Genomic DNA, 24815 nt, shown 5'->3' on the forward strand with positions numbered 1-24815 from the left:
CCCAAGCTTGGTTAATAAATTCTAAAGGCTACTCCACCTATTGCCAATTGGTTTTAGGTTGGAACCCTCCAAGAAATCTAACAGAAATCAGTGTGTGCCAGCCCGTAGTAGTCATAACATTAGAAGCACTGGTCCTTCCCATCTGAAATATGTAAGCTTCCGCCGTAGTTTTCCCCAACAGATGCCCAAAACATAGGTACAGCATAAGAGAGTTACTTGAAAAAAAAAATTCAGGCTGCCAAAGTGTTTTTCCCCAACAGATGCTTAAAACATAGGTGTCACGCCATAATTGAATTACTTGGGGAACCAGGCCAACCATAAAATATGAATACAGCCCCACCCATACAGAAAACAGGAGTAAAGAACAGTTTAAGTCGCTGAACAAACCTGAAGCTGAGGAAAGACCACATTGTAAACCTGAGAGAAAAGTTTTGACTCTATAGTAAACCTGCCAGAACAGAACTAAATTTCCATAAGCAGCTTAGCTAGACAAAAAGTAGATGCTCGGAGAAAATGGCAAGCATTGAATGACATTAAACAATAAACTAGTTCACAGAAACCATCCACCCTCCAGGAAAGGTGCTCAAAGGCCAATAGTTTCAAGTTTCAACAAATAATCACCGGCTTAAGAGTGTGAGAGTCTGCAATCACTGAAAAAGTGGTGTGCACTTAGTCAAATAAGCATTGGTCGGACCGTCATTTGCATAATTCCTCCACAATGAAACAGTTTTGAAGCAAACAAAGTTGAAACATAACATAATCGAGAGTGGACAAAATAGTAATTGCTGAAAAGTGAAAACAGCACTGTAAAACAGAATGATCCATGTCCAAAGAGACTAACAACTACCAAATTCATGAGGAAGGAAGCACATGGCATATTTAAGCACCTAAGGAAAGTAATGAATCAAGTGATGTAGAACATTTATGTCGAAAACCCCCCCACCCACAATCCCCCCCCCCCCCATAATCCCCCCCCCACAATCCCCCCCACGTCTCTAATGCGATATGGTTGGAAGAAAATAACGGGGGCTGCTTTGTTATTGTAGTATGGCTATTTTTATGGTTTTGAACTTGAGGGAGTTGATGAGTAAATAAGATTCAAATTGTCTCAATAAGAGGGGATCAAGATGTGAGAACCTTGTGGGTTTGTCAAGGGTTACGGCCCCACAAGGAAAAAAACTTCTCTCATTCACCTCTTGGAATCAAGGCCCCTAAAAGTTGTAGGACTTCCTCCCCCTTTCATGCTCCCACTATTCTCCTTGTGGAATGAAGGCCCTAGTCACTCTAGGGTCTCCCTTTCTTGCCTCTCCCTCTCCTTATCCCTTGATGTAAAAGTAAAACTGCAGTTACATGTTAAATATCTCCTTGTGGAATGAAGGCCCTAGTCACTCTAGGGTCTCCCTTTCTTGCCTCTCCCTCTCTTTATCCCTTGATGAAAAAGTAAAACCGTAGTGTTAAATCTCTCTCTCTCTCTCTCTCTCTCTCTCTCTGTGTACTTTTCCTCACTTTTTTTTTTCAGTTTGGGTTTGCCATATTAAGGAAAAAGCTTCACATGCAGGAGAAGATATTTTTACCAGACTTCATATCATTCATGATTTCTCATTAAGCACTATTACCTTTTAAGAAGACGAAAGGAAACATAGATCTCCTCAATATCTGTTTCTACTCTCAGCTTAATATACTGCTTGAGAAGATCACATAAGCAACGAATAGCATCATCCCATCCATCATTACTTGCATCCACAAGAGGTTGAGATTCTGAAAGAGTGCATTGTAAGATAGAAGACAGACGACCAGTCGATCCTGATCTGTAATACATGTCCGCAAGAGTCCGAAAGATGCAGCAATTGCTATGTTTGAACATCGTAACCCATTCCGGTGGATTTCCAGCCCAAAGTTCTTTGCCTGAAACAGAAGACTGATTTTCAGGGGACTTCAGGCCTAATAGCTCCTTAGATTTGGATGAAGGATCCAAATTAACATCTGACACACATTCTGGCTGCCTATGAGCAGGAAGCAGCTGGAGTATGTCGACTCTCAACTCTTCAGGCAGTTGTTGTAGCACTGAGGTATCCACTTGACTCAGAGATGAAGGCATTAAATCAAGTTTATTAGAAACTTCAGTCGATATGCCCATATTTGAAGGTCCCGGCAGAATTTTGTCAAGTGGATATTTTTCTTCCTAATATAAGCAACAGTAAAGAATCAATATCTCACATTATAAATCCTGCAAGACTATGAATGAGAACTTTTGGCTCTTGCTAAGTTTACTGCACTAAGGGCGCAAATAGAACACATTTTTCTTATTGACTTTTGAGCATGCAGCTTCTCCTTCAATGTTACATGTGAATTGCTGGAGAAAAAATCCCCACATGTATCAACTCACACTGTGATGGAAACTGTGGTCATATTCTTTCCTCTCATTTATTGTTTAATCAAAGCAGCAGGTGCATAATCTAAAGAATTTAAGGAAGCAAGAAGGCCCAAAACCTATTGTTCAATTAAACAAAATTTGAGAGCAAAGTGAAAATGATACCTTATCCACCACACGGTTTTCATTTGCACAGGCTGGATGATGGTAAAAGGTTCCGCTACCCTTCTTTAGTGGAACTAAATCGCCAAAACGATGATGCATTGAGGGCACTGGTACAAAGAGTAAATGCTTCATTTGACAAGTACGTGAGAAACAGTTACCTTGTACTCTTTTCTATGCAACACTTTTGCCTTTCTTTTTTGAAATCAAATTGATTAACTTCCCATCATAAATGTCATTAATTTCTGAAAACAGATCCGGAGGAAGACTTGCTACAACTCCCAAATCAAGATCACCTAAAGCTGGTAGGGTTAAATCGTGGTTTAAAGGAGCTTCAGAGTTCGATGGGTTAGTCCCAATTTGAACTGAAGGCCCCATGAAATCCGTGCTCAGCCGACCCATGCTTTCATCAATGTGTTGTTTATCAACTTCTGTAAAATGCAAAGTAAGGACACAAATGTGGTTTCAGTTATTTAAAATTTATTCAAAACTGAAGATACATACAAAAAAGACATTCTATATAACTCCACTCCTGAATGTAACACTCTTTGGCCAAAGTTAGGGGCAGATCCAAAAGTACCATGTAAATTTTGGCTCGAGGAAAGATATTACCACTCAGAAAGCATGCATGCAGGTGTTCTCTTAAGGCAGTTCAGAACAAAAAGGTGTTCTCTTTGGAAGAATAGATCTAGTAAGTGGGGATGTTCCGGTTATCTCAGGAGTAGATAGATTAAGAAATAGCAAGAACAGACATGTAGCACATTGACCATATATAACTACCCCAATAAGATTGTTTTGGCAGTCAAAACAAGGGAAGGGAACCTGTAATTCGCAGGCTAAACTCGTGCCCAGGGACCACCTAAACCCCTATGCCAATGCCAACCCCGAGGTATGCTACCACCTCAGTAAGATTAACCACCACAAAAAGAACACGAAAAGTAATCAACATACAAGGACTTATCGTTTGGATTTATCTGATAATCAACCAAAAAAGATCTACAAGTTTTCTTAGAATTACCTGACCAGTAACTATGAGCAACATTACCTGACCTAGTTCAAAAATATGAATTGAAATTATAATCTTATGTTTAGTATAATTGGTGGGTCCCATTAATTGGCAGTCAAGGCACATGGAATCAATTGTAACTCCTACTTGCACGTGAATGATCTTTGCCAAGGCAAATTGGAAGCTGATTGGTGCAATACGCATATAAAAAGGCAGTAGGGTTAACCCTTGGGGGTATCACAACATCAGGGAGGAGTTTAGCTAAGAACCGAATACGGGAGACGGCGAACACCACTAGCCCAAGGCCGGCTAATTCCATTCTCTAGGGGAAGATGAAGCCCCGTACCAAGTAACTTTGTAATATATTAGGTTTAGGTTTTAATATTCGGATAGATTGTTTAACTAAGAACCTGTTCCGTTTCGATCGGACGGAATGATTTTTTATGGTTTTAACCGATTGAGTATTTGTGTGCATGCTTTCAAATACGAGTTATGCAATGGTTTTCTTTGATTGTGGTTGGAGTTTTGAGATAGATTATGCTCGTAAGACAAATCGTGCCGTTAGGCGGCTAGACCGTGCTTTTGAAACTGTCCGTGCTATGGGATAGTTTATACCTTTTAACAACTCAATTATTTTCTTAATGATTATCAAAAGGGTTTGCAAGCCCTAGCGATAATCCCTTCTTATTTGAATATTTAAACTAGCCTATGCATGTCGTAGTTATGCGGTCGGAGTGGATTCTAAACCCTAGATACTTTCCTCCATTGTTTCCAAATCTTTCAACTAAATGGCTCTTTAGTTTAATTAGCTCTTCAAAACAATCCAATCAATCAATCTTTTCTTTTCCGAATTAATTTAGAAGTTGATCGAAATTATAGTAACTTAGCAAATCTGTCCCTGCGGATCGACACTCAGTCTTGACCACTATTATACGGAGTAGTAGTTAACTCCAAGTTTTTATAAGTTTATTTTTGACACGGTACAACGTGGTCAGTTGCAAACTACTCTTTTGGGATGTGGAGTTGGCAAGAGTTGTATTTTTTCGAGAGTAGGCGATTCGAAGCGAGGTGAGCTCATGGGTTGTCTACAAGCCCCCGATTTGCAACTCCCGTGGCGCTATGGCCAAGAGTATTGCAAGGCAATAAATCTATAGGAGATCCGATGTGAGGCGAGCTTATGGGTTGTTTACAAGCCCCCAATTAGGCTAGGCTTGTGGCTCCCATGGCGTTAGGCTAAGAATATTGCTAGACAATGACTCTGTGAGGGACTCGAATGCAAAGCGGTCTATCCAAGCTTCTTCTTTTTTTTAAAAAAAACATAGGAACGCATTGATTAGGCTTCCAAAAGGGATATCCAGTACATGTTGTCCATGATGGAGTTCCATCCATAAAATGGAGCTTGCAAGATTTGGAACTTATTTGTTTACATGAAATAAAGGTGAAATGGAATCAAGCTCATTAAGGGTTGTATGCTTTCAACCACTTCGAATTGATGGGGGCCATGACGCCTTCCAAGCCGGGATTAGAGATTCTGTAATAGCCATTGGCGTTAACTTCCTTCACCACAAAGGGGCCTTCCCACTTGGCTGCAAATTTGGAAGCGGAGACTAATCTCATGATGAGGGGGGCTGCTTTTAAAACCAAATCCCCCTCCGTGAATTGCCTCGGCGTCGTAGGCTCGGGCTATCCTTCGTTGGTAGACTCGAAGGTTAGCGTGAGCCTTATCTCTTCTTTCGTCGACTGCTTCCATTTCACTCGGCCTTGTATCTTGGAGGACTTCACTTTGGAGGGACATGCAAGCGGAAGGTATTTCTATCTCCAAAGGCAAGACTACCTCAGTGCCATAGACAAGGGAGAAAGGAGTCCTTTGGGTAGGCCTTCTCTTGGAAGTGCGATACGCCCATAAAGCCATAGGCAAAGCATAAGCCCAGTCTTTCTTATGATCTTCAGAAGCGTTTTATTGGTTGCCTCCGCTTGTCCATTTCCCTTGGGATAGTAGGCTGTGGATTTGTCCTATGAGGCGAGAAGTTGTCCGACTTGACGATTGACAAATGGCATGCCATTGTCAGAAAGAATGGCCTTTGGGATCCTGAATCGGCATATGATGAATTCCTTGATGAAGTTAGAAACAGCAGCTCCACTAGCCCTTCGAAGGGGGATTGCCTCCACCCATTTTGTGTACAACTCTGTGGCAGTAAGAATCCAAATGTGTCCTCTACAGGGAGGGGTGATTGGCCCAACCAAGTCCATCCCCCAAGTGTGGAATGGCCACAGAGTCCCGATAGCCCACAGGTCAATAGCGGGTGAGTGAATCATATCGTCGTGGACTTGGCAAGCCTTGCACCTTCTGACATATTTTTTGGCATCTTCCTCTATCGTGGGCCAATAATACCCGACTTGAAGTAGATGTTGGTATAGTTTGGCTCCTCCTTGGTGCTCGGCTCCATGGGCGACTTCTAAGGCTTTTGAAATTTCAGAGCCAGCCAAGCATTTGAGGGGTTGTCCCTCAAAACTTCTTCAAAAGAGTTCTTCATTATGGACAAAAAAAACTTAGAAGCTCTCTTCTTTATTATTGCCATATCGATCCGATCAAGAGGTAAAGTGCCATCGGATAGGAAATGGATGAAGGGTTTTCGCCAATCAGTGTAAACTCCAATGAAGTTGCATTCCACCTTGGATGGAGTTTCTCTGCACTTGGGGCGTCTTTTGCCATGGCCGGCCAATAGTATATCCTTGGCATTGGAGTCATCTATAGAGGCTTACATCTCCGGTTCCGCATGACCGTCCATGGACTTCTTGGATTTTGATTGTGGCCTCCTTTTCCCTAATGCAACAAACAATCCTCTGGATCCTCTATAATATAAGACTCCTTGGTAAATGGTGAAGTGCTTTAAATTGTTAAGAGTCACAGCAGTGGAGGAATTTTTGAGCTCGTTGGCAATTGGGGTCCTCCAATCTTGAATTTCTTCCTCAGGAGAAATCTCTGTCACAGAGCAAGGCACACCCCTCTTGATTATTTCAATCTTTGTTACTGCGTCTGTAATTGCCACTTTGGAGGCTAGGGTGGCTAGCGCATCGGGGTGACGATTCTCTAAGCAAGGTGCACGTTCCAAGCGGAGTGTGTCAAATTTGTCCGTCAATCTTTGCACTATGGTCATGTATGAGGCTAGCGGAGGTTCTATTATTGAATACTCGCCATTTGTTTCCCGCAGAACAAGTTTGGAGTCACCTTTGATGCAGAGGAGGGTTATGCTGCAATTCAGGGCAGCCATGAGGCCGAGGAAGAGTGCTTCGTACTCACTTCATTATTGGAGCAATGAAAGTCGAGTTCATAAGAAAGGTTGATTTTTCCTCCACTTGGAGATGTTAAGACTATCCCTGCACCTCTGCCCTTGGTTGTAGACGAGCCATCGAAACTCAAGCTCCCCTCTCCCACCTCCGCTTGGGAAATGATCTCCACTCATCTCCTGATAGCTTTTCAGATGGGGGCTCGTATTCTTGGGAAATGAGCCAGGAGATCAGCCAAGGCTTGGCTTGTGACTGCTCGAGGAGCTTTGCAGATCATCTCATATTCCGCCAAAGAGAACAACCATCAAGCCGGCCTACCAGCTAAAGTTGGGCGGGTTAGGAGGAACTTGATTGGATAACACTTGACGAGGTGGAGAGTGTAGGAGAGGAGATAATGATGCAACTTTTGTGTGGCAAATACAAGGGTGAGGCAATGTCATTCAATTGGCAAGTAGCACGATTCTGCTCCTTGTATGACTCTGCTGATGTAATAAATTGGTCTTTCAAGCCCATCTACTTCTTGAGCTAACAAAGCACCAATGGAGCGGGAAGTGGAGGTAATGTAAAGGAGGAGTGGTTTCCCTTGTTGAGCGGGAATCATCGTGAGTGGTGAGGTCAAGGCTGCTTTAATAGCCTCGAAATCCTTTTCATGCTCCTCTATCCAAATAAATTGAGCATCCTTCTTTATGAGAGTGCTGAATGGTGGCCATCGCCTATGTTTTTAAAATCGGACCGGTGAGGGAACTGGAAAAGAGACCGGGTGGACCGGTCACCGGTTCAACTGTGGATCACAGTTGAACCATTATTGAACCGTGACGTCATATATATTTAATATACAAAAAATACATGTATTTAACTATCAAATATATATAAAATTATATGACGCTCATATGTTTCGTCAATCCCACACCGCTAGTTAGAGGAAAAGGGGAAAGTGTTCTTCCTTTATTAAGCCTTAGCCCTGCTCTCATTCTTTACTAGGTTGCGGAGGAGCCTCACGACACTACACATGTCAACGAATGCTCCACGACGCGCCTAGAGTAGTTAAAAATTTTAAGTTGTTTGGGTCATTAAACTCGCTCTGGTTTTGCCGGTTCACCGGTTCGACAACGATTTTGAAACGGTTCTCACGATATATGCCGGTTTTGTAAAACAAGTGATTTTGGTGATGCACCAAACCGTCTTAGAGACCGGTTGAACCGGCCAGTCCGGTCCGGTTTTTAAAACATTAGCCATTGCAAGGATGAACCTGCATAAGTAAGATGTTCGCCCTAAGAATGTTCAGAATTCATCCACATTAGTAGGGCGAGGCATCTCTTTGACGACGACTATTTTGGCAGAGTCAAGGTCGACTCCATGGCGATGAACAATGCAGCCTAGAAACTTGCCGGCTGTGACTCCAAATGCGCATTTTAGCGGGTTCATCAGAAGTCGACACTTTCTACAGCTCTCAAAATCCCTTTGGAGGTCTTTGAGATGGGTCTTCTTCTTTGGTTGATCACCCGATCATCTACGTAAAATTTCAGTATCTTGTGGAGTATATCATGAAAAATGGAGGTCATAGCTCGTTGATACTGTTAGGACTGGAGGGACACTACACACACAAACCCACACAGTGATTTTAGAGAAAAACTCCCTTTGTATATATATTCACACAACGTATATACAAAGATGAAAAAACTCTCCGGGAACCACACGTCAATTTTTCTCTGGGGTGCCACAGACTAGTCCCCCACGAGCCTCACACTCTCCCTCACATTATGTCACACCATACTCTAGGGTTTACCAGAAACATATATATAGGGACTCCAAGGGTAAATTACGCTCAACACCCATCACTAAGGGTGTTAAACAAAATAACCCCACCACTATGGGTGGACCCCAACAGATACGTGGCTCTAGCAATTTTTAGTCCGAATGGCATAATGATGAAGAAGAAGTTGCCATTCGGAGTTTGGAAAGAAGTTTTGGGAGCGTCTTCTGGAGCCATCTAGATCTGATTGTATCCACTGAATCCATCCATGAATGAGAACATGTGATGGCCTGCGGCGGAGCCCACGAGCGTATCAATACTTGGAAGGGGGAATTTGTCCTTCAGGCAAGATTTGTTCAAATCTCTAAAATCCACATAACCAATACATTTGTGACGGATCATGTGGTGTTCAACCGTTGGTACCAATCTTGGTTCGTCTGAATGGTACGCAAATTTGGTCACCATAATCCAGTTTCATGAAGTATGATGCAATCAGAGTTTGGTTCTATATATCTCTGACAACCTGGAGAGCAATTCTCCACTTGATATGTAGGAAAACACATTCAGTATATACAACTCTTTACCGAATGTGGGGATGTAAAGGCAGCCAAAAATGAACACAAGATGTAGCAAATGGTTTGAGAGAGGTAATAAAACTTCCGAAAAACATAGTATCACAGTGCATTAAAGCAAGATAATGTAATATAAGAAATTCGGAGCATGGAAAAGCCCATAAACTATAAACACAGTAATGCTGAGACATTCAACTCTAACTGTCGGCTTGATTCCTTCTCAACTCTTGGACATTATATATGATATGCTGGGCAAAATACTTACACATCTCCAGCGATCATTTGTTAAAGAGACGCTTTTCGGGAAAAAGTAAGTTTATTATTTACATACAACATACAAAATACATAATACATAATACAGAACAGTGATTTGAAAAGCGCGAGGCGCAGCGCAGCGCAGCGCACGTTCTGCGCTTCAAAAAATGGTGCTATAGCGGAAAACACGAAGGCGCAGAAAAGGCGCCAAGGCGCACGCTATAGCACAAGGCGCAGAGGCGCCGAGGTGCACGCTTTTTGTCTGTGATCCAAAAATTGATCCAATGGTGCAGATTCAGCAGAAAAGACACGCGATGCACTGAATAATATTTGCTTTTAAGTCTAATTTCAACCCTAATCAGCTGACGATCATACACGATCAATACCCAGCAGCAGCCGAGCAGCTTCAGTGACAGGCGATCAACGATCGATCGAGACAGCAACCTCAGGCATCAATTTCACTCTTCAGCGACGAGGTAACCTCCTCCTCCTCCTCCTCCTCCTCCTCCGGTACTGTTACAGTGTTACTGGTTTTTCTTCTTCGTTGTTCTTCTTCTTCTTCTTTCTTCTTTTTCTTCTTCTTTCTTCTTCTTCCTTCCTGGGCAATTTTTTCTTCTTCTTTCTTCTTCTTCTTTCTTTCTCTTTAAACGCCTGTTTCTTTTCTTCTTTTTTTCTTTTTTAATTTTTTTTTACCTCCTGGGCAATTTTTTTTCTTGGACCAAGTGAGTTCCAAACTCACAAAAGGATAGAGACGTGTTTGGCATGCAAAAAAAAGAGCAGCATTCCCAATTTTCTCCCTCTCTCTCTCTCTCTCTAGTAAACTGTCTTCATTCCGTCCATACTTCTTTTACTTGTACCATGAAATAAATTAATTCAGTCGCATTTATTTCTCTTACCATACATTTTTTTCTGTTTAATTACATTCGGAAAATTGAAAGACGGAGCATAACAGATTAGAAAATTTAATAAGAGCAATACTGGTCCATTTGTGTGCACACACAGTACTATGCCCATCAATACATTGTTCACGTTCATTACCCCTCTCTCTCTCTCAGTCGCTCCCCATTTGAGTCCTTCTGTTTTCTCATTAATTACCTCCTGGGCTGTTCTGCTGTTAGATTTTTTGATTTTTTTTTTCCAGCAGCTATATGTGTTTATGGTATTATTTGTACTTGTTAATTGTAGATGACATCTGAAAATTCTAGTAAAAAGGACCCCGGTTGGAAGTATTGCGAAAAGGTTGAGCCACACAATAATACCAAGTTGAAATGTATATTTTGTAACGAAGTGAAAAATGGGGGTGTGTCAAGAATCAAGCAACACTTTGCTGGAGGAGCTAAAAGGAATACGGCGGCATGTCGCCGATGCCCACCTGAGATTAGAGAGGAGATGAGGGAGTTTATACGTAAAAGGGATGAAGCAAAGAGTCAAATTAAGTCTATACCAGATATTGATGATGCAATGAATGATGATGATTATGACTTGGACCTGGATGATGATATTATTGAATCCAATCCCCGTTCTAAGAAATCTTCTACTCACGGAAGCACAACCTCCGCATCTATTCATTCTAAGCCTAAGAAACCAAGAAACATAGGGCCTCTCGACATTTACTACACTCCTGAACCAGAGGTGGTGGTGGAAAATAGAAAAGCCAAGGGCAAACAGCCAAAAATTGATGAGAATGAACCATATAAGAAAATTTTGAAAGACCGGGCTCATCAGGCTATTGCAAGGTGGATATATGATTGTGGGATACCTCTAAATGTTGTGAACAATGATAGTTTTGCGCCAATGATAGAGGCTATTGGGCAATACGGTCCGGGTTTGCCCCCACCAACTTATCATCAAATGCGAGTCCCTCTTCTAAAAAAAGAGGTAGAACATGTTAACAAGTTGATGGAGGAGCACAAAAAAGACCAAGAACAATATGGGTGTACGCTAATGAGCGATGGGTGGACTGATAGGAAAAATAGAACATTGATGAATCTTTTGGTGAATTCTCCGAGGGGGACCATGTTTCTGAAATCTATGGATGCGTCTGGAATTGTAAAGGATGCAGAAATGATATATGAATTGCTTGATGGGTGGGTGGGTGGAGCATATTGGAGAAACAAACGTGGTTCAAGTTGTTACGGATAGTGCTGCGGCAAATGTGGCGGCAGGTGAGAATTTTAATTTGCTATTTGGTTGTGTTACTTGAAGTTATGAACAATTAAAAATCACTTATTATTCTAGGCTTCTAGTTCTAACTTCTAACACCACTTATTTATAACAATTACCAAGGAAGTTGTTGGAGGCAAAACGACCTCACTTGTTTTGGTCTCCATGTGCTGCCCATTGCTTGGACTTGATGTTAGAAGACATTTTTAAGTTACCAAATTTGAAGACAACTTGGGAAAGGGCAATAATGATTCATGGTTATATTTATAATCAACCTTCTTTGTTAAATATGATGAGGCAATTCACCCAGAGGAAGGAGCTCGTTAAGCCGGCAAAAACTCGGTTTGTGAACGAGCTCCGGCAAAAACTCGGTTTGCAACCGCTTTTTTGACTTTGCAAAGGGTTTATGAACAAAAGGGAAACTTAAGGAAGATGTTTACTTCAGAGAAGTGGACCAATAGCAAATGGGCAAAAGAGCAAGGAGGAAAATATGTAGAAAAAGTCATGTTGATGGCCTCATTTTGGAGGAACGTGCTCCTTGCCCTCAAGTTCGCTTCCCCACTTGTTAAGGTACTTAGATTGGTTGATGGAGAAGTCAAGCCTCCAATGGGATACATTTATGAGGCTATGGATCGGGCTAAAGAAACTATTGCAAATTCCTTCAATCAAAATAAGGAGATGTATGATGAGGTCTATAAGATAATCGACAAGAGGTGGGAATCCCAATTGCATCGGCCTTTGCATGCAGCTGGTTTTTACTTAAATCCTGAATTTTTTTACAAAAATCCAGAGGCTTGCAAAGTTCCAGAAGTCATTGGAGGCCTATACAGATGTATCACAAAGTTGATTCCCAATAATGATACACAAGACCTTATTTGTGCCGACTTGATGAAGTATGAGAGAGCTGAAGGACTCTTCGGTAACCCAATGGCAATAAGGCAAAGAAATACAAGGGCACCAGGTATCACCATGTTAACCTTAATCTAGTAACTAATTTAAGTCCTAAGAGTTGCACTTTAAGAATGTTTTCCAATATCAATATTCTATGGTGTGCAGTTGACTGGTGGGCCTCATTTGGTCATGACACTCCCAACTTGCAAAAATTTGTCGTCAAAGTTCTTAGCCTTACTTGTAGTTCCTCAGGATGTGAGCGTAATTGGAGTGTCTTTGAGCATGTGAGTATATGATAATCAAGTTCATTCATTGACTTCCTTTAGTTATGTATGATCATGAATTTAAATCCCTTGTATAATTAATTGTTAATGCAGATTCACACAAAAAAAAGGAATAGACTAGCTCAAAAGCGTCTCAATGATTTGGTATTTGTTAAGTACAATAGAGCATTGAAATGTCGATACCTCAAACGTGATCGCATTGATCCTATATCCTTGAAAGATATTGATGAGAGCAATGAATGGTTGGTTGGGAAGATGGAGGAAGAAGCTGTGTTTGAGGGTGATGATTTGAATTAGGATGATGTTGCTTTAGCTTCTGGAGCCGAAGAACCAAGGAAAACAACCAGAGCATCAAGTTCAAAGTCAACAGACTCAACACCTATCGCGAAAATGGCAAAACCAACTCTAAAGGCTAAGGCTTCAAGAGGAAAGACATCTCTTACAGATGAGGTGATCGAAGAGGGAGAATGGGAGACGGATGATGAGGAGGAGGAAGATGTGGAAGGATATAAATCAGAATCATCAGATGATGATGATGAAATTGAAGATGAAGTTCTTGGTTCTGAGAATGATGATTAATGTCTATGCATGACTAGATTTTATTGCCTTTAATCCTTTTGTTATGTCTCTAAGGCCAAACATTATTATGTTAGCTTTTCATGGATGATATGTTATGTTTCGTGTTTGGTACTTTCGTTTAACCATTGACATGTTATGTTTTATGACATTTAAAAGTTTTACAAGTGTGTTTGTGTTGAAAACTTGTTCTAATAAAATTTGCCTCGTTACGAAGGAATTTTTTTTTTTTTGCGCTTCGTGACAATAAAGCGCGCGCCGCGCCTTGCGCTAAAGCCCTAGGGGACTGTTGCGCCTCGGTACGCCTTTCGCCATTTAAAACACTGATACAGAACATAAATTCATGGCCATTATTACAGTACTTGGCTGACAAATAAAAGGAAACAACACTAAGTATACAATACATTTCTTCAATATCTGGACCCGAGGATACCTAGCAAAACTATTTACCACTAATCATGAGAAAGAAAATCATAGAATATGCAACAACAATTTATGTACATTTTGGAGTTGTGCGCATACCTATCAACCTCCCATGCTGCAGGACAGGCGAGAATGCAGGCCATCAGAGTCTTCTTTGGCATAGTCGCTTGACGCAAGCAAATTCACCTGCATATTTCAAACTTCAGCTAGTTGAAAGATTCAAAAGAAGATTGAAAAATCAGCTCCACAAAGAAGAGGGCAAACAAAAAAAGGCGAAGGCAAAGAATTACCTTAACAATTTCAGAGTTTGAACTGGGACGTATATAGGCTGCTAAAATACTCATATTAAAGTCCTGGGAATAAAAAATAGGAAGCAAATAATCACTAAAGATCAAGAAAAGAAGGAATTTCTTAGCATATAAAGCTCTAAGATGCATATAGACATTTGGTTTATCAATGAAACTAAAAATACACACTCCTGGGAAATTGTCTCTTCATTTTTGTGGTAAGTGGTTATCCACTTTCAAGACAACATTAAAGTTAACCCAACAGTAGTTTGAAATTAGAAAAATAATTTAAGTGGCTGTTCTTACATCATCTAAGCCGAAATAATCTAAACCAAAGGAGCAGTTCGGCTACTTTATCTTCGCATGCCCATCATGCACATCCGCATATTTATACAGGTTCATTATTTACTATTCTTCGATAGCTACAAGTGGGCACATATGCATTTAAGGAAAAACCTAGACTATAGTCTTTTCTGGTCATCTTCCTCCTTAATAGCCTAGTAGAGAGACCTACACCTAAATCCTCTGTAAGTAATCGCAAATAAACTAATCAAAAGAATGCCCAAAAATGGATGAACTGTACCAGATACATTTCAATGCCCTAAAGAGACCCAATATCCGAAAATAAAAAGGTAAAGAAAATAGAAAAAGACAGATCAAGTTTCAAGTATATAAAAAATCAAACATCCGTGGAGTAGAAAAACAACGAATCGTGAAAAGACACTTTTAAGGTCTACGATAGGCAATAAGCCAATTTTATATAATCCCCAGTTGTAGCTGATGAAGGCTTAGTGTTCTGTGGACAAAAAAGAGGTAAAAGTTACAGAAAATGGTATGAAACAAAAGCTGAATAATACATCTTTAAATGTAATATATATCACCAACATCATCAACTAGGAGAAAATTACCTATGAAGTATGAACCATGAAACGAGGCTAGTTCCTTGGAAAATCACATTAAGTTTTGACTATGTTCAAGCCAACAAGACAACCATTTGTATTAACCATCACCGTTTTGGATGTTGACACTTCCAAGAGGAGCAATATCTTGAGTCCAACACAAAGAGGTAGAACTCTCATACAAAACATCTTATTCGGAAAAACCATTATTGAGAGACAAAAATTGCCTTTGATCCGAGCAGAGTAATCACCAACCAGTATAAATACAAGCAACAAAGTTTTTGTGCCTCAATAAGTAAATCCATGGAATGGTTTGTGAAAATCCCATCATTCTCAAATCTGTAGCACCTACTACTGGTGCAAGGATTGGCAGTAAATGGAAATGAGGAAATAGAGCAGCAACCACTTCTTGCAAGAAGTACTAGACGAAATTGGGTGGGAGAAGGAGCAGAAGGTAAGGTAAAAAGAAGAAGCACAAGAAAAAAGAAATAAAACTATGTCCAGCAATGTCCTCCTCTAAATATGCAAATCATGGGATGAACTGGACTTCCTTTCACTATATCGCTTTAAAAATTGAAGAAAAGAAAAACCAGAGAGCCTAACAAAGTACAGAACTCACCCTGAATGGATCACCCCTCAAAGACTGCACAAACATCGAAGCCTCTGCCCCTTTACCCTGCATAACAGCAAAAATACAATCTTTGTAACTGCAGAAATGGTAATGCTTTGGACAACAGATCAATATTACACAATATATGGGAGCAAAGTAACATCTAGAATCAACAACTAATCTGATATCCCACCAATTTAATAACATATACTCCATGCAAATGACTTTCCTTTTTAATATCAGCACCTCTCTCTCTCTCTCCACACGTGCATGCACTTTTGTTCATTGGAGCATATGTACAAGGAAACTCTCTCTCTCTCTCTCTCTCTCTCTCTCTCTCTCTCTCTCTCTCTCTCATGCGCGCACGTTTGTTCATTGGAGAGCACGTGCAAGGAAAATAAGGAGATCCCAAGAACCTTAGAGAAAGGAAACTCAATGGCTCTCTCTCATGCGCGCACGTATGTTCATTGGAGCGCACGTGCAAGAAAAATAAGGAGATCCCAAGAACCTTAGAGAAAGGAAACTCAATGGGCTCTGGAGAGAAATATTAATAAAATAGCACCATACATTTAGGTGCCACTGCTCTCATCCACCCTTTTGAACTCCCTTTTTTTAGCAGGATCCCTTATCTTGCATTTCTGATGAAAACCTATAAAGTAGCTAGCAATATTCATACTTCCAGATGCGAGCAGTGGCACCTAAATGTATGCTGCTATTTTATTAATATTCATACTTCCAGATGTAGTCCTTCCGCAATTTTTTTTTTTTTTTTGTAATTTATTAACAAAAAGGCATAAAGGGAATGCTGCCCGTATACAAGAAAGGCCACAAGACAAAAAAGCCCTATACACTCTCCTAAGAAGTTCAAACCATTCTAAAAATTGGGCAATAGAACCAAAAAACTTTTAATTCTAAACAAAGGCTTTTCGACCCCTTCAAAACATCTCAAGTTTCTTTCCCGCCATAAAACCCACATCAAACAAAGCGGAATCAAGGCCCAAACAAGCAAAATTGATAAACATTTGAGATTCTTTTTTCTCATGAATATCAACCTTGATTAACTATTTAGATTGTTCATCCATTTTAATAGCAAGATGACATAGTCTCTTGGTAGATTAATGTTCTCATAGAATGTGTGGTGATCTGAGAAGCACAGACACGTTTACTAGCCTCACGTATCTATGTCCGACACGTGTCGGTCAAGGACCCAACACGACACTCTCCGGACACGTGTCAGACATGCCTAAATATGTCTAATGTATATATTCTATATCTTTTACTCGGACACATTGAGGATTCTCTAGGACCCGTTGGGATACTCTTGGACATGCTAAGGACACATTAGGAAGTTACAATATGTAATTCTTATACCTCCATAGATGTATAGTTCGTGAAAACTTATATAGGGACCGTTGATTTGTATCATCAAAGTATAAATCTTAATTTGAAAAGAGATAATGTTTTTCGATGTGTCCGTGTCCTAGCTTTTTTACTTTTTACAAAATGAAGTGCCCGTGTCGTGTCTATATACCATGTCCTTGTCCGTGCTTCTTAGGTGGAGGTCATAAGAAGGTGGATAATCCACAGATTGCATGGCCACATAGTTTCTTAAGACCTTGAAGGTTGCTTTTCTCGTATCTGGGTTCCATCTTTTGAATGAACTCAGCAATGGTAGTTAAAGATCACATACAGAAAGCATTGCAAGAGTGCCCCTTGTCCCTCTTTTAGCAAGAGTTTCTTCCCCATTTTTTTTCCTTCTTAAAATATTATGGGAAACTCGTCCTAGAGCGCAGAGCAAGCAAACTGAATGTTACTCCATTAGAGCTCCAGTTCATAGTCATCACTTGTGCTCCCGTTTCTGAGCTTCCTGCATTGTTGTTTGTTTTAGGCCCTCACTGCTGGAAGCCTGGAAATATACTTTACCGTATGGTACTATACTAGGCAGTTATCCTTGTTCCACATATTGTACTTATTAGAAGGGTCCCCAGAAAACAATTGAGCATTGAATTAAAATGGAGAAAGTTTGACACACTTGTCGTTAGGAGCTCTGGCTGAGAAACATGGTTTCTCTAAATGGCGACATTCCAAGGATTAAAGAAGCAATGAGACAGAAGGATTGCTTGGCAAAAGGAGTCTAGAGTTGATGCTTGAAAAGAGCAACGATTATTGCACAACATCAATACACTACAGAATGCATAGCCCACTAAGACCATTTGTATGGATAAAAGTCACAAAGGTCATAATGCAACTTACATAAGCCATAAAATAGTTATAGGAACTGCACATCACTTTCATTTGATACTGCACCACAACAGCATTTGCAGATACTTTCACCTCTAGCCATCTACAAAAAAGTTCTAGGAACTACACCACGATAGCCTTTGCAATTCCCAATAAATACAAGCTAGCTGTCCAGACTAAACTTTTCACACTGCACAAATACTTCCATAACATGGCACCGGACACCACACTAATTAGATGGTTCACTTCACTAAAAAATACCTGCTTTAAAGAAATCTCATTATTCAACAGTATGGTGTAGCTTAACTCATTTTCACTATCCAATTTTTGCTAATTCCATCAATCTCTTCTTTTACCCATGTTTTGCAGGACTCTGCAAGGAACTACCACTAAGTGCATCAAATTTATGACATGCAACATCTAGACACAACTGCTCCATTTGCTTTGTTTTGTTTTTGAAATACCCAACCATGCACTCCACAATGCCTACATCACGAAAAGAGCCACAATATGAAAGGTAAATAATAGAGACATATTGTGATACAATTTTCATTTCTTCCTACGCTTACGAGCAATATAAAACCACAAAAAGTTAACCACCTAATTAAATTTGGCAACCCAAATGCTCATGGAATCCCTTTTCAACTTGTGGGAACATAAATAGAACATCTTTCTTGTATTCCAGTGCTATTTGGATGTATATTACAAGACATCATATTTTCCATATCATGCCACACTAAAAAGTGGTAAACAATAAAACAAAAGATGGCAGAGCAGGGATACTTTGATGTTCCACAACCAAATGAAATTACCATACTAAGTTTGAAAGAAACACTTTTTTTATTCACTTTGGAAAACAAAAGGAGGAGATTTTTTTTCATTTGTGCATTTAAGCATGCAATATATGCAGCCATGTTTAGACTGTATACATTGTTGGGTGCATTTTCCTAACAATTTAAACTTTTGGGACAATTGGTAACTTAACATGGTATCGGAACTTAGGTTGTGATAGGTCTTGAGTCAAACCTCTTTGCCTACATTTATTCCCGTTTGCATTATACTTCTCCCCTTTGCATTCTTTTATTATATGTATGAATGTATCTCCAAGCCCAAGATGGATTGCACGTGAGGGAGGGTGTCAGATAGCTTGATATAAATTGTTGAACCCATTTCCTAACAGCTTAAACTTTTGGGACAATTGGTAATTTAATAGAGACATGAGACGATCTTTCATTCATCATCCAACAGCACAGTTACACATGGAAGTGCAACTCAAGAGGAACAAGAAGATTTACCTCCAATGATAAATCCCTCAGGCGTCTTCCAGTTTGAGCAAAACAAATACATACTACATTTTCATCACAGCTTCCACTGATGACAAAGTCTCTTCCATTCATGTAATAAGAACGAGTGTAATTTTGTGAGCTTCCTGTTGAAACTATATTAAAGTCCAGATGAAGCCTCCCATCAGCAGCCAAAAGTTGTTTAACCTAATAACAACTGGACGTTAATAAATAATAATAATTGACGGCATGATGCAACACATCATGGTTACACTTGTGCTAAATATCCCATGTAAGTGTCCATCGAGCGTAGCACATTCAATCCAATAAAAAAATATCATTTTCTAACCCTGAAGAGTAAATGATTTCCACTGGAGATTCAAATTCAAAAAGCATACATAGAAATGACAATTGATGCTAAAAAAGAAAAGAAACAGAGAACAAAAGAATGGGGGAAAATAACAAGTGGAAATAAAGACAGAGAGAAAAAAGATGCAAGCTACTATATCCAATTATCCAATCAAAGGGGTCATCGTGATTGGTATATGAGGATTAGATGCGAACAATGTAAACTCATGCAGTTGATTCTCAGTTCTCTTAAAAATTACCTCATTGTCAACCGCTGACACAAGAAGATTGTGGTCATCGGGGGAAAAGCATACCATCACATTTCCTCGAGAGCTTGCAGCCGTATAGCAAGGGAAAATTGGTTTTTGTCTCAGATCCCACATCTTAACATCCTGATCGAAGGATGTAGCAAAAATGGAAGGAGAATGGTTTGCAAACTTAACAACATTAATGTGCTCTCGGTGCATGTCAACGAACACTTGCAAACGTCTTCCACAGCCAATGTCATACAAAGCAACATTTTTCGAGTACCCACTTGCGAGAAACCATTCATCCGTTGAGTTTACATGAACAGATGTCAACTGATCAAACTCATCAAAGGTAAAAGAACGGGCAATGGAATTGGTTCCCTTGTTTCTTGAAGAAATGGGCTTGATGTCACACAATTTTAGTGAACCATTGTCCGAACCAGCAATGAGATGCAATTGATCAACAGAAAAGATAAAGTATACAAAATGAAACTTGAAGTCAACAACAGCAAGGCAAGTACGGATGTCGAAATGGGCTTGATGTCACACAATTTTAGCGAACCATTGTCCGAACCAGCAATGAGATGCAATTGATCAACAGAAAAGATAAAGTATACAAAATGAAACTTGAAGTCAACAACAGCAAGGCAAGTACGGATGTCGTTGTATTAATCTGATTCTATCATGAATTAACCAATTTGAATATCCACAAAAAAGCCGTCTTCAGAGGGGAATTTTGATCTTAAGTTCACGTCAGGAATATAAAGGCATAAGACTAACTGCATTGGTACTGAAACATTTGTTATGCCAATCACTCGCTTAAGTGATGGGATTTCCCTCTATTTTGCAAGTTCCTTTTTCTAACAAAATCATTGGCCCAACCATTTTTCCATTACATCAAGTTCCATTAAGACAGCCCTGCTTATTGATTCCAACTGAAAAGTCTCTAGAGGTAACTGGTAGACTTTTCTTCCACAAGGTTCATATTCCTATTAGAAGCCGCCGAAAAGCGGCACAAACTGTGTTGGCACTTGGGACCTTAGCTGGATTTGATTGAGACCTAGATGAACATGATACCAGCCGAGAAAATTAACTCAAGTAGCCTCTCACCTAAATAGCTATCTTCCATATCCTCAGCAATGTGCATGTTGATTGGACCTCACAAAATTTTATCTCAGTTTTTGCGTTTATGCTACCTTTGAGAAAAGATCAAAATGAACAAGCTATTTTCCCATGGAACATAATTCAGCTGTGGTTTACAGATTGTGTGCGCGCATGTATGTGGGAACCAAGCTATCACATTCTTGAACCTATCATGTGATACTTTAAATAACCCTGCACTCGAGACATAAGATGATTGTTTTCATACGTGCCAAATGTGTATTTGCATTATTTTGATGGACAGAAGAATTAGGGAAAGGGAAAACTATACTAACAAATAATTAAACTTGGGTTATTGAAGAGCGAAGTCAAACCCATAGGGACTTGTGCTTTTTATAGGAAAAACATACTAATTGAACTTAGGTTAACAAATTTGTGATTTTTTCTATAAAATAAAAATTAAACTAGCAATGGGAAAAACAAAATAACAAATAACAAAGAATTAAACTATCACGGAAGAGTAAGTAGAGATTACCGGTTGAGAAAAGTAACTAAGGTTTCAGAATCCAAACCCATGACCATTTTTATCAACCAATCTTATGCAATGTGGTGGCGAACCAATACAAGTCTAACTTATGTTGATTGGATACAGTTTGAAAGATACCATACCTTGGATGGATACCTTTTGAGCCAGCATAGTCCCAGCACACTATTCATTCTTCCCAGTGATGGGATGTAACTAACAATTTTTCCATTTTCATGATTGATGACAACTACTTCCCCATCCAAAGTACCGAAAGCCATAAGACTCGAGTCAGAAGGATGGTATTCAAATTGCCGTGGACGGAAACTTCTGCTTTCATCTCCTGAAATAGAAAGCGGATGCAAGAGAGGCCAAGAACCAACTTTTGCAGCGGAAAGTGACCTGGAAAAGAAACATTGAGACTTTGCCGAAACATACAATGGCTTCCGCCTCCAATTTTGTGAGTTTGTACAGCTAGCTCTAATTTCACGCTTATGCAAGATACTGACAACACTCTCCTTATTCTTCCTCTTGTATGGAAGGTACTCAAAGTGTTGTGAAAAGATACCATTGGCTCTCTCTTTATCAGTTTTTTCAATGGACAAGTTATCGAGAACTTTCAAATGTGAAGCTACCATGTACTCTCTGTAATGTTTCACATAGCATATTGGTGAAGGATGACACGCAATATACTTCTTCGGCACTGTAGATGTGGTGTGTCTAGAGTTGGAGGACTTTGAGGAGGACCCATCCTCATCTTGCATTGCCAACATCCCAAAAGAGATCTGCCATGACAAATTCAGAAGTTGCATTACCAAGTACTAAGCACTATTGAGAACTATTATATCACCAATTGCCCCCAAAGCTTTACGAAATAGACCTAACAATGCCTATCTGCTAGCCAACACCCTCTTTTAGGTGCAACCTTTCTTGCACGTGTAGATGCAAACATCCGTGCATAGAGAGAAGCAGGATGCAAATAGAGAAGGAAAAGAAGACTGGATAGACTTGAATCCAAAACCTTGTAGAACCTAAAGTTCTGCTGCCATAATAAATCACCAATTATACCAAAAGCTAAGTTGTTAGGAAATGAGGCCAACAACGTATATCAAGCTATCCAAAAAAACTACACAGGAGAAGGAGGTTGTTGGACACCACAAGCAAACATGTGAAGACATAGTTTCTTTAGAACAGAGTAAGTAATGCTGGAAAATGTACCAACAAAGAATCACTGCCAAAAAAATAGATGAGTTCAAGAAACATAACCATTCTCGAATCCAATAAATAATCTTGCACGTGCTACAACATAAATCTATTTCAATGAATGTTGTACCCTACAAAAGGGGTACAATTTGTGGCGGCATTCAACGTTTTCATGTCAAATCATTACGAACCAAATGTATGATTACATATGTTTACCTCAGTTTGCAAATCAACCAACCCATTCCACTGAGGAATGACATCAGAATAAACAGTCTCATTCTCAGAAATATAGCATGCAAGCACATGAACCTTCAACATATTGAATGACAGACTGGAACATGATTGTAATAGCCAATATGAGCCACCATTAGGTCTGAAGTCATCTGTAACAAACAAACTCGGAGCACAGAGGATGAGACAGCCACCATCTCATAATAAACTCTTTGCCATTACTCATCACTGTCGTCCGAGCTTTCTCCTTCTCTTCTTAGTCTTGCACCGCCCCTCTCACCTCTCATAATATTAGACAGCTCTTGTATGGAACAAGAGGTACTTCTTTCCATCTTATCCGCAAGTATGTGTGTCTGCTCTGAAAACCCTAACCCTATCAGTCGGTTCCTCAACATTTCACAGGTAGAAGAATATGGTGGTATTCCTTCATCAACCATTATTTCAAAGTATCTACATGCATCCTCTAGTTTTCCTTTCTTCTTACAAAAACTGTGGACCATCACAGCATATGTGGAGGCTGAAGGATAAAATCCCCTCTCTTCCATGCTCTCCCAAACCTTTGTTACTCTGTCAAACCTCCCTATCCTAATTAGCATTTTGATCACCATATTATATGTATGCCGGTCGGGCAAACACGAATCTTGGTCCATTCTTGAAATCAACCTAAGAGCCTTGTTGACTTCATTATGATCGCAGTGGCAAGCTAGGATGGTATTGTAACTCCATACATCTGGTCTCTCACCTCTCTCTATCATCTCATCTAGTAGCAGGTAAGCCTCTTCCACCCTATCATTCTTACAGAGTCTTTTGATAATAGCATTGTAAGTGTACACATTTGGCACAAGCTCATATCTTTTCATTCTGTCCAGAACCCGAAAGGCCGAATGAATGTCATTTGCATCACAAGCAGCATGAATGAAAATCGAGTAGGTAAATGCATCCGGTTCAAGTCCTTTAGACCCCATCTCGCGGAACAGCTTATAAGCTTCTTCCACACTTCCTCCTTTGCACAAAGACTGTAACATGCTATTATAAGCAAGCAAATCCACACAACACCCGCTCTCAAGCATTTCATCAAACACTTTACGTGCCTCACCTGATTCACCAATATCACCCCACCCTCGCATCAAAATACTGTAACTTTTCGCACTAGGCTCAACCTCAGACTTAACTCTATCAAAGAAACCCTGGGCATGCCTAACATGCTTCCTTTTACAAAGCTCATACAACAACTTATCAACATCATCATTGCCAAACCCAACACCAAAATCCGCCATTTTACCAAAAGCCCGAATCGCATCAGCAGGTAAATTAGCTCTACTGTACGCTCTGAAAACAACCCAGAAAATTTCCGGCTCGATTTCGCAACACTGAGTGTCCTTCCACTCTGCAAGGAAATCCCATATCAACGGGAACTGTTTGCTACTTCCTAAGATGCTAACGAGAATGTGATGGGTTTCTTTTGTGGGTTTGAAACCCGGGTGGCGGAGGGCCCAGAGGAAGAACCTGTGGGCTGAGAATCCGAGGTTTTTACAACGTTTGAGGACTTGTTCGACCAAATTGGTGGAGATGTTGGGGGAGAATGGGGTGAGGGCGGATTCGAGGTCGTGGTGGGGGTTTCGGTAGTCGCTTAGCGTTCGGGAGAGGTCGTTGACGAGTTGTGGAGGTGGGTCTGGGTTAGGGTTGGGGTTTAGTGGTTGAGAAGAGAGGGGTTGGGAGGAGAAGGGTTTAGGATTGTGGTGGTGGGTTGGGTAGAGATGAGAGAGAAAATGGGGTTTGGGATTGTGGGGATGAGAGAGATGGAAGCGGAGGTATTGGAGGAGATGGTGAGTGATTGAGGAGGAAGAGGAGAGTGATGCGATCACCATTGATGATTCAGGAGGCTTACCATTACAGAGTTCAGATGGTTTCCCGATTTGCTTCCTTTTCCCAAACTTCCTATTTCGGTGATGAGCAGTGCAGAAAAAGAACATGCGTTTCACTTTTCCGTAAAAGTTGTTCCTTTTTAAAAAAAGAGTCATGTTGAAATGACCATATTGCCCCTCATCCCAGCTCAACTTCCCCGGACTATGCCCTCCCGCGCCTTTCCCTCTTCGT

General features: G+C 40.3%; 4 protein-coding genes across 8 annotated transcripts; 2 read left to right on the forward strand and 2 right to left on the reverse strand.

Annotated features, from left to right (window-relative positions):
* Nucleotides 1-1634: 1634 nt before the first annotated feature.
* Nucleotides 1635-24775, reverse strand: LOC131327106 (pentatricopeptide repeat-containing protein At1g52640, mitochondrial-like). Of its 5 annotated transcripts, XM_058360109.1 has the most exons (5): nt 22704-24775; nt 2695-2964; nt 2537-2610; nt 1993-2182; nt 1635-1905 (listed from the first exon to the last, which is right to left on the reverse strand). In XM_058360109.1, the coding sequence occupies exon 1, from the start codon at nt 24737-24739 to the stop codon at nt 22937-22939; it is 1803 nt and encodes a 600-aa protein (XP_058216092.1). In that variant the 5' UTR covers nt 24740-24775; the 3' UTR covers nt 1635-1905; nt 1993-2182; nt 2537-2610; nt 2695-2964; nt 22704-22936. The 5 variants fall into 5 exon arrangements, with proteins under 5 accessions (XP_058216092.1, XP_058216094.1, XP_058216091.1 ...); XM_058360111.1 differs by lacking the exon at nt 1993-2182; XM_058360108.1 differs by having other exon boundaries at nt 1635-2182.
* On the forward strand, nt 8866-11549 carry LOC131327563 (uncharacterized). The gene is made up of 2 exons (XM_058360714.1): nt 8866-8925; nt 10593-11549. The coding sequence occupies exons 1-2, from the start codon at nt 8866-8868 to the stop codon at nt 11547-11549; spliced, it is 1017 nt and encodes a 338-aa protein (XP_058216697.1).
* LOC131327107 (uncharacterized) lies at nt 11934-13643 on the forward strand. Its single transcript, XM_058360114.1, has 3 exons — nt 11934-12531; nt 12627-12745; nt 12839-13643. The coding sequence occupies exons 1-3, from the start codon at nt 12003-12005 to the stop codon at nt 13040-13042; spliced, it is 852 nt and encodes a 283-aa protein (XP_058216097.1). The 5' UTR covers nt 11934-12002; the 3' UTR covers nt 13043-13643.
* On the reverse strand, nt 13652-22915 carry LOC131327564 (protein DWD HYPERSENSITIVE TO UV-B 1-like). The gene is made up of 9 exons (XM_058360715.1): nt 22886-22915; nt 22704-22796; nt 22210-22326; nt 21430-22069; nt 19673-20109; nt 19077-19271; nt 15550-15606; nt 14035-14097; nt 13652-13930 (listed from the first exon to the last, which is right to left on the reverse strand). The coding sequence occupies exons 1-9, from the start codon at nt 22913-22915 to the stop codon at nt 13847-13849; spliced, it is 1716 nt and encodes a 571-aa protein (XP_058216698.1). The 3' UTR covers nt 13652-13846.
* Nucleotides 24776-24815: the final 40 nt, after the last annotated feature.

Source organism: Rhododendron vialii, chromosome 5a, assembly GCF_030253575.1.
Source record: "Rhododendron vialii isolate Sample 1 chromosome 5a, ASM3025357v1".
NCBI lineage: Eukaryota > Viridiplantae > Streptophyta > Magnoliopsida > Ericales > Ericaceae > Rhododendron > Rhododendron vialii.

Coding starts and splice junctions, on each gene's coding strand:
- LOC131327106 (XM_058360110.1), bottom strand. CDS start 24,739: ATGACTCTTTTTTTAAAAAGGAACAACTTTTACGGAAAAGTGAAACGC.
- LOC131327107 (XM_058360114.1), top strand. CDS start 12,003: ATGTTTACTTCAGAGAAGTGGACCAATAGCAAATGGGCAAAAGAGCAA. Junction 12,532..12,626: donor AAGAAATACAAGGGCACCAG/GTATCACCATGT, acceptor TATGGTGTGCAG/TTGACTGGTGGGCCTCATTT. Junction 12,746..12,838: donor ATTGGAGTGTCTTTGAGCAT/GTGAGTATATGA, acceptor TTGTTAATGCAG/ATTCACACAAAAAAAAGGAA.
- LOC131327564 (XM_058360715.1), bottom strand. CDS start 22,915: ATGGTGGCTGTCTCATCCTCTGTGCTCCGA. Junction 22,797..22,885: donor TCTCATCCTCTGTGCTCCGA/GTTTGTTTGTTA, acceptor AATATGTTGAAG/GTTCATGTGCTTGCATGCTA. Junction 15,607..19,076: donor TGAGGGATTTATCATTGGAG/GTAAATCTTCTT, acceptor GCTGTTATGCAG/GGTAAAGGGGCAGAGGCTTC.
- LOC131327563 (XM_058360714.1), top strand. CDS start 8,866: ATGGCCTGCGGCGGAGCCCACGAGCGTATCAATACTTGGAAGGGGGAA. Junction 8,926..10,592: donor AGGGGGAATTTGTCCTTCAG/GCAAGATTTGTT, acceptor TGTTAATTGTAG/ATGACATCTGAAAATTCTAG.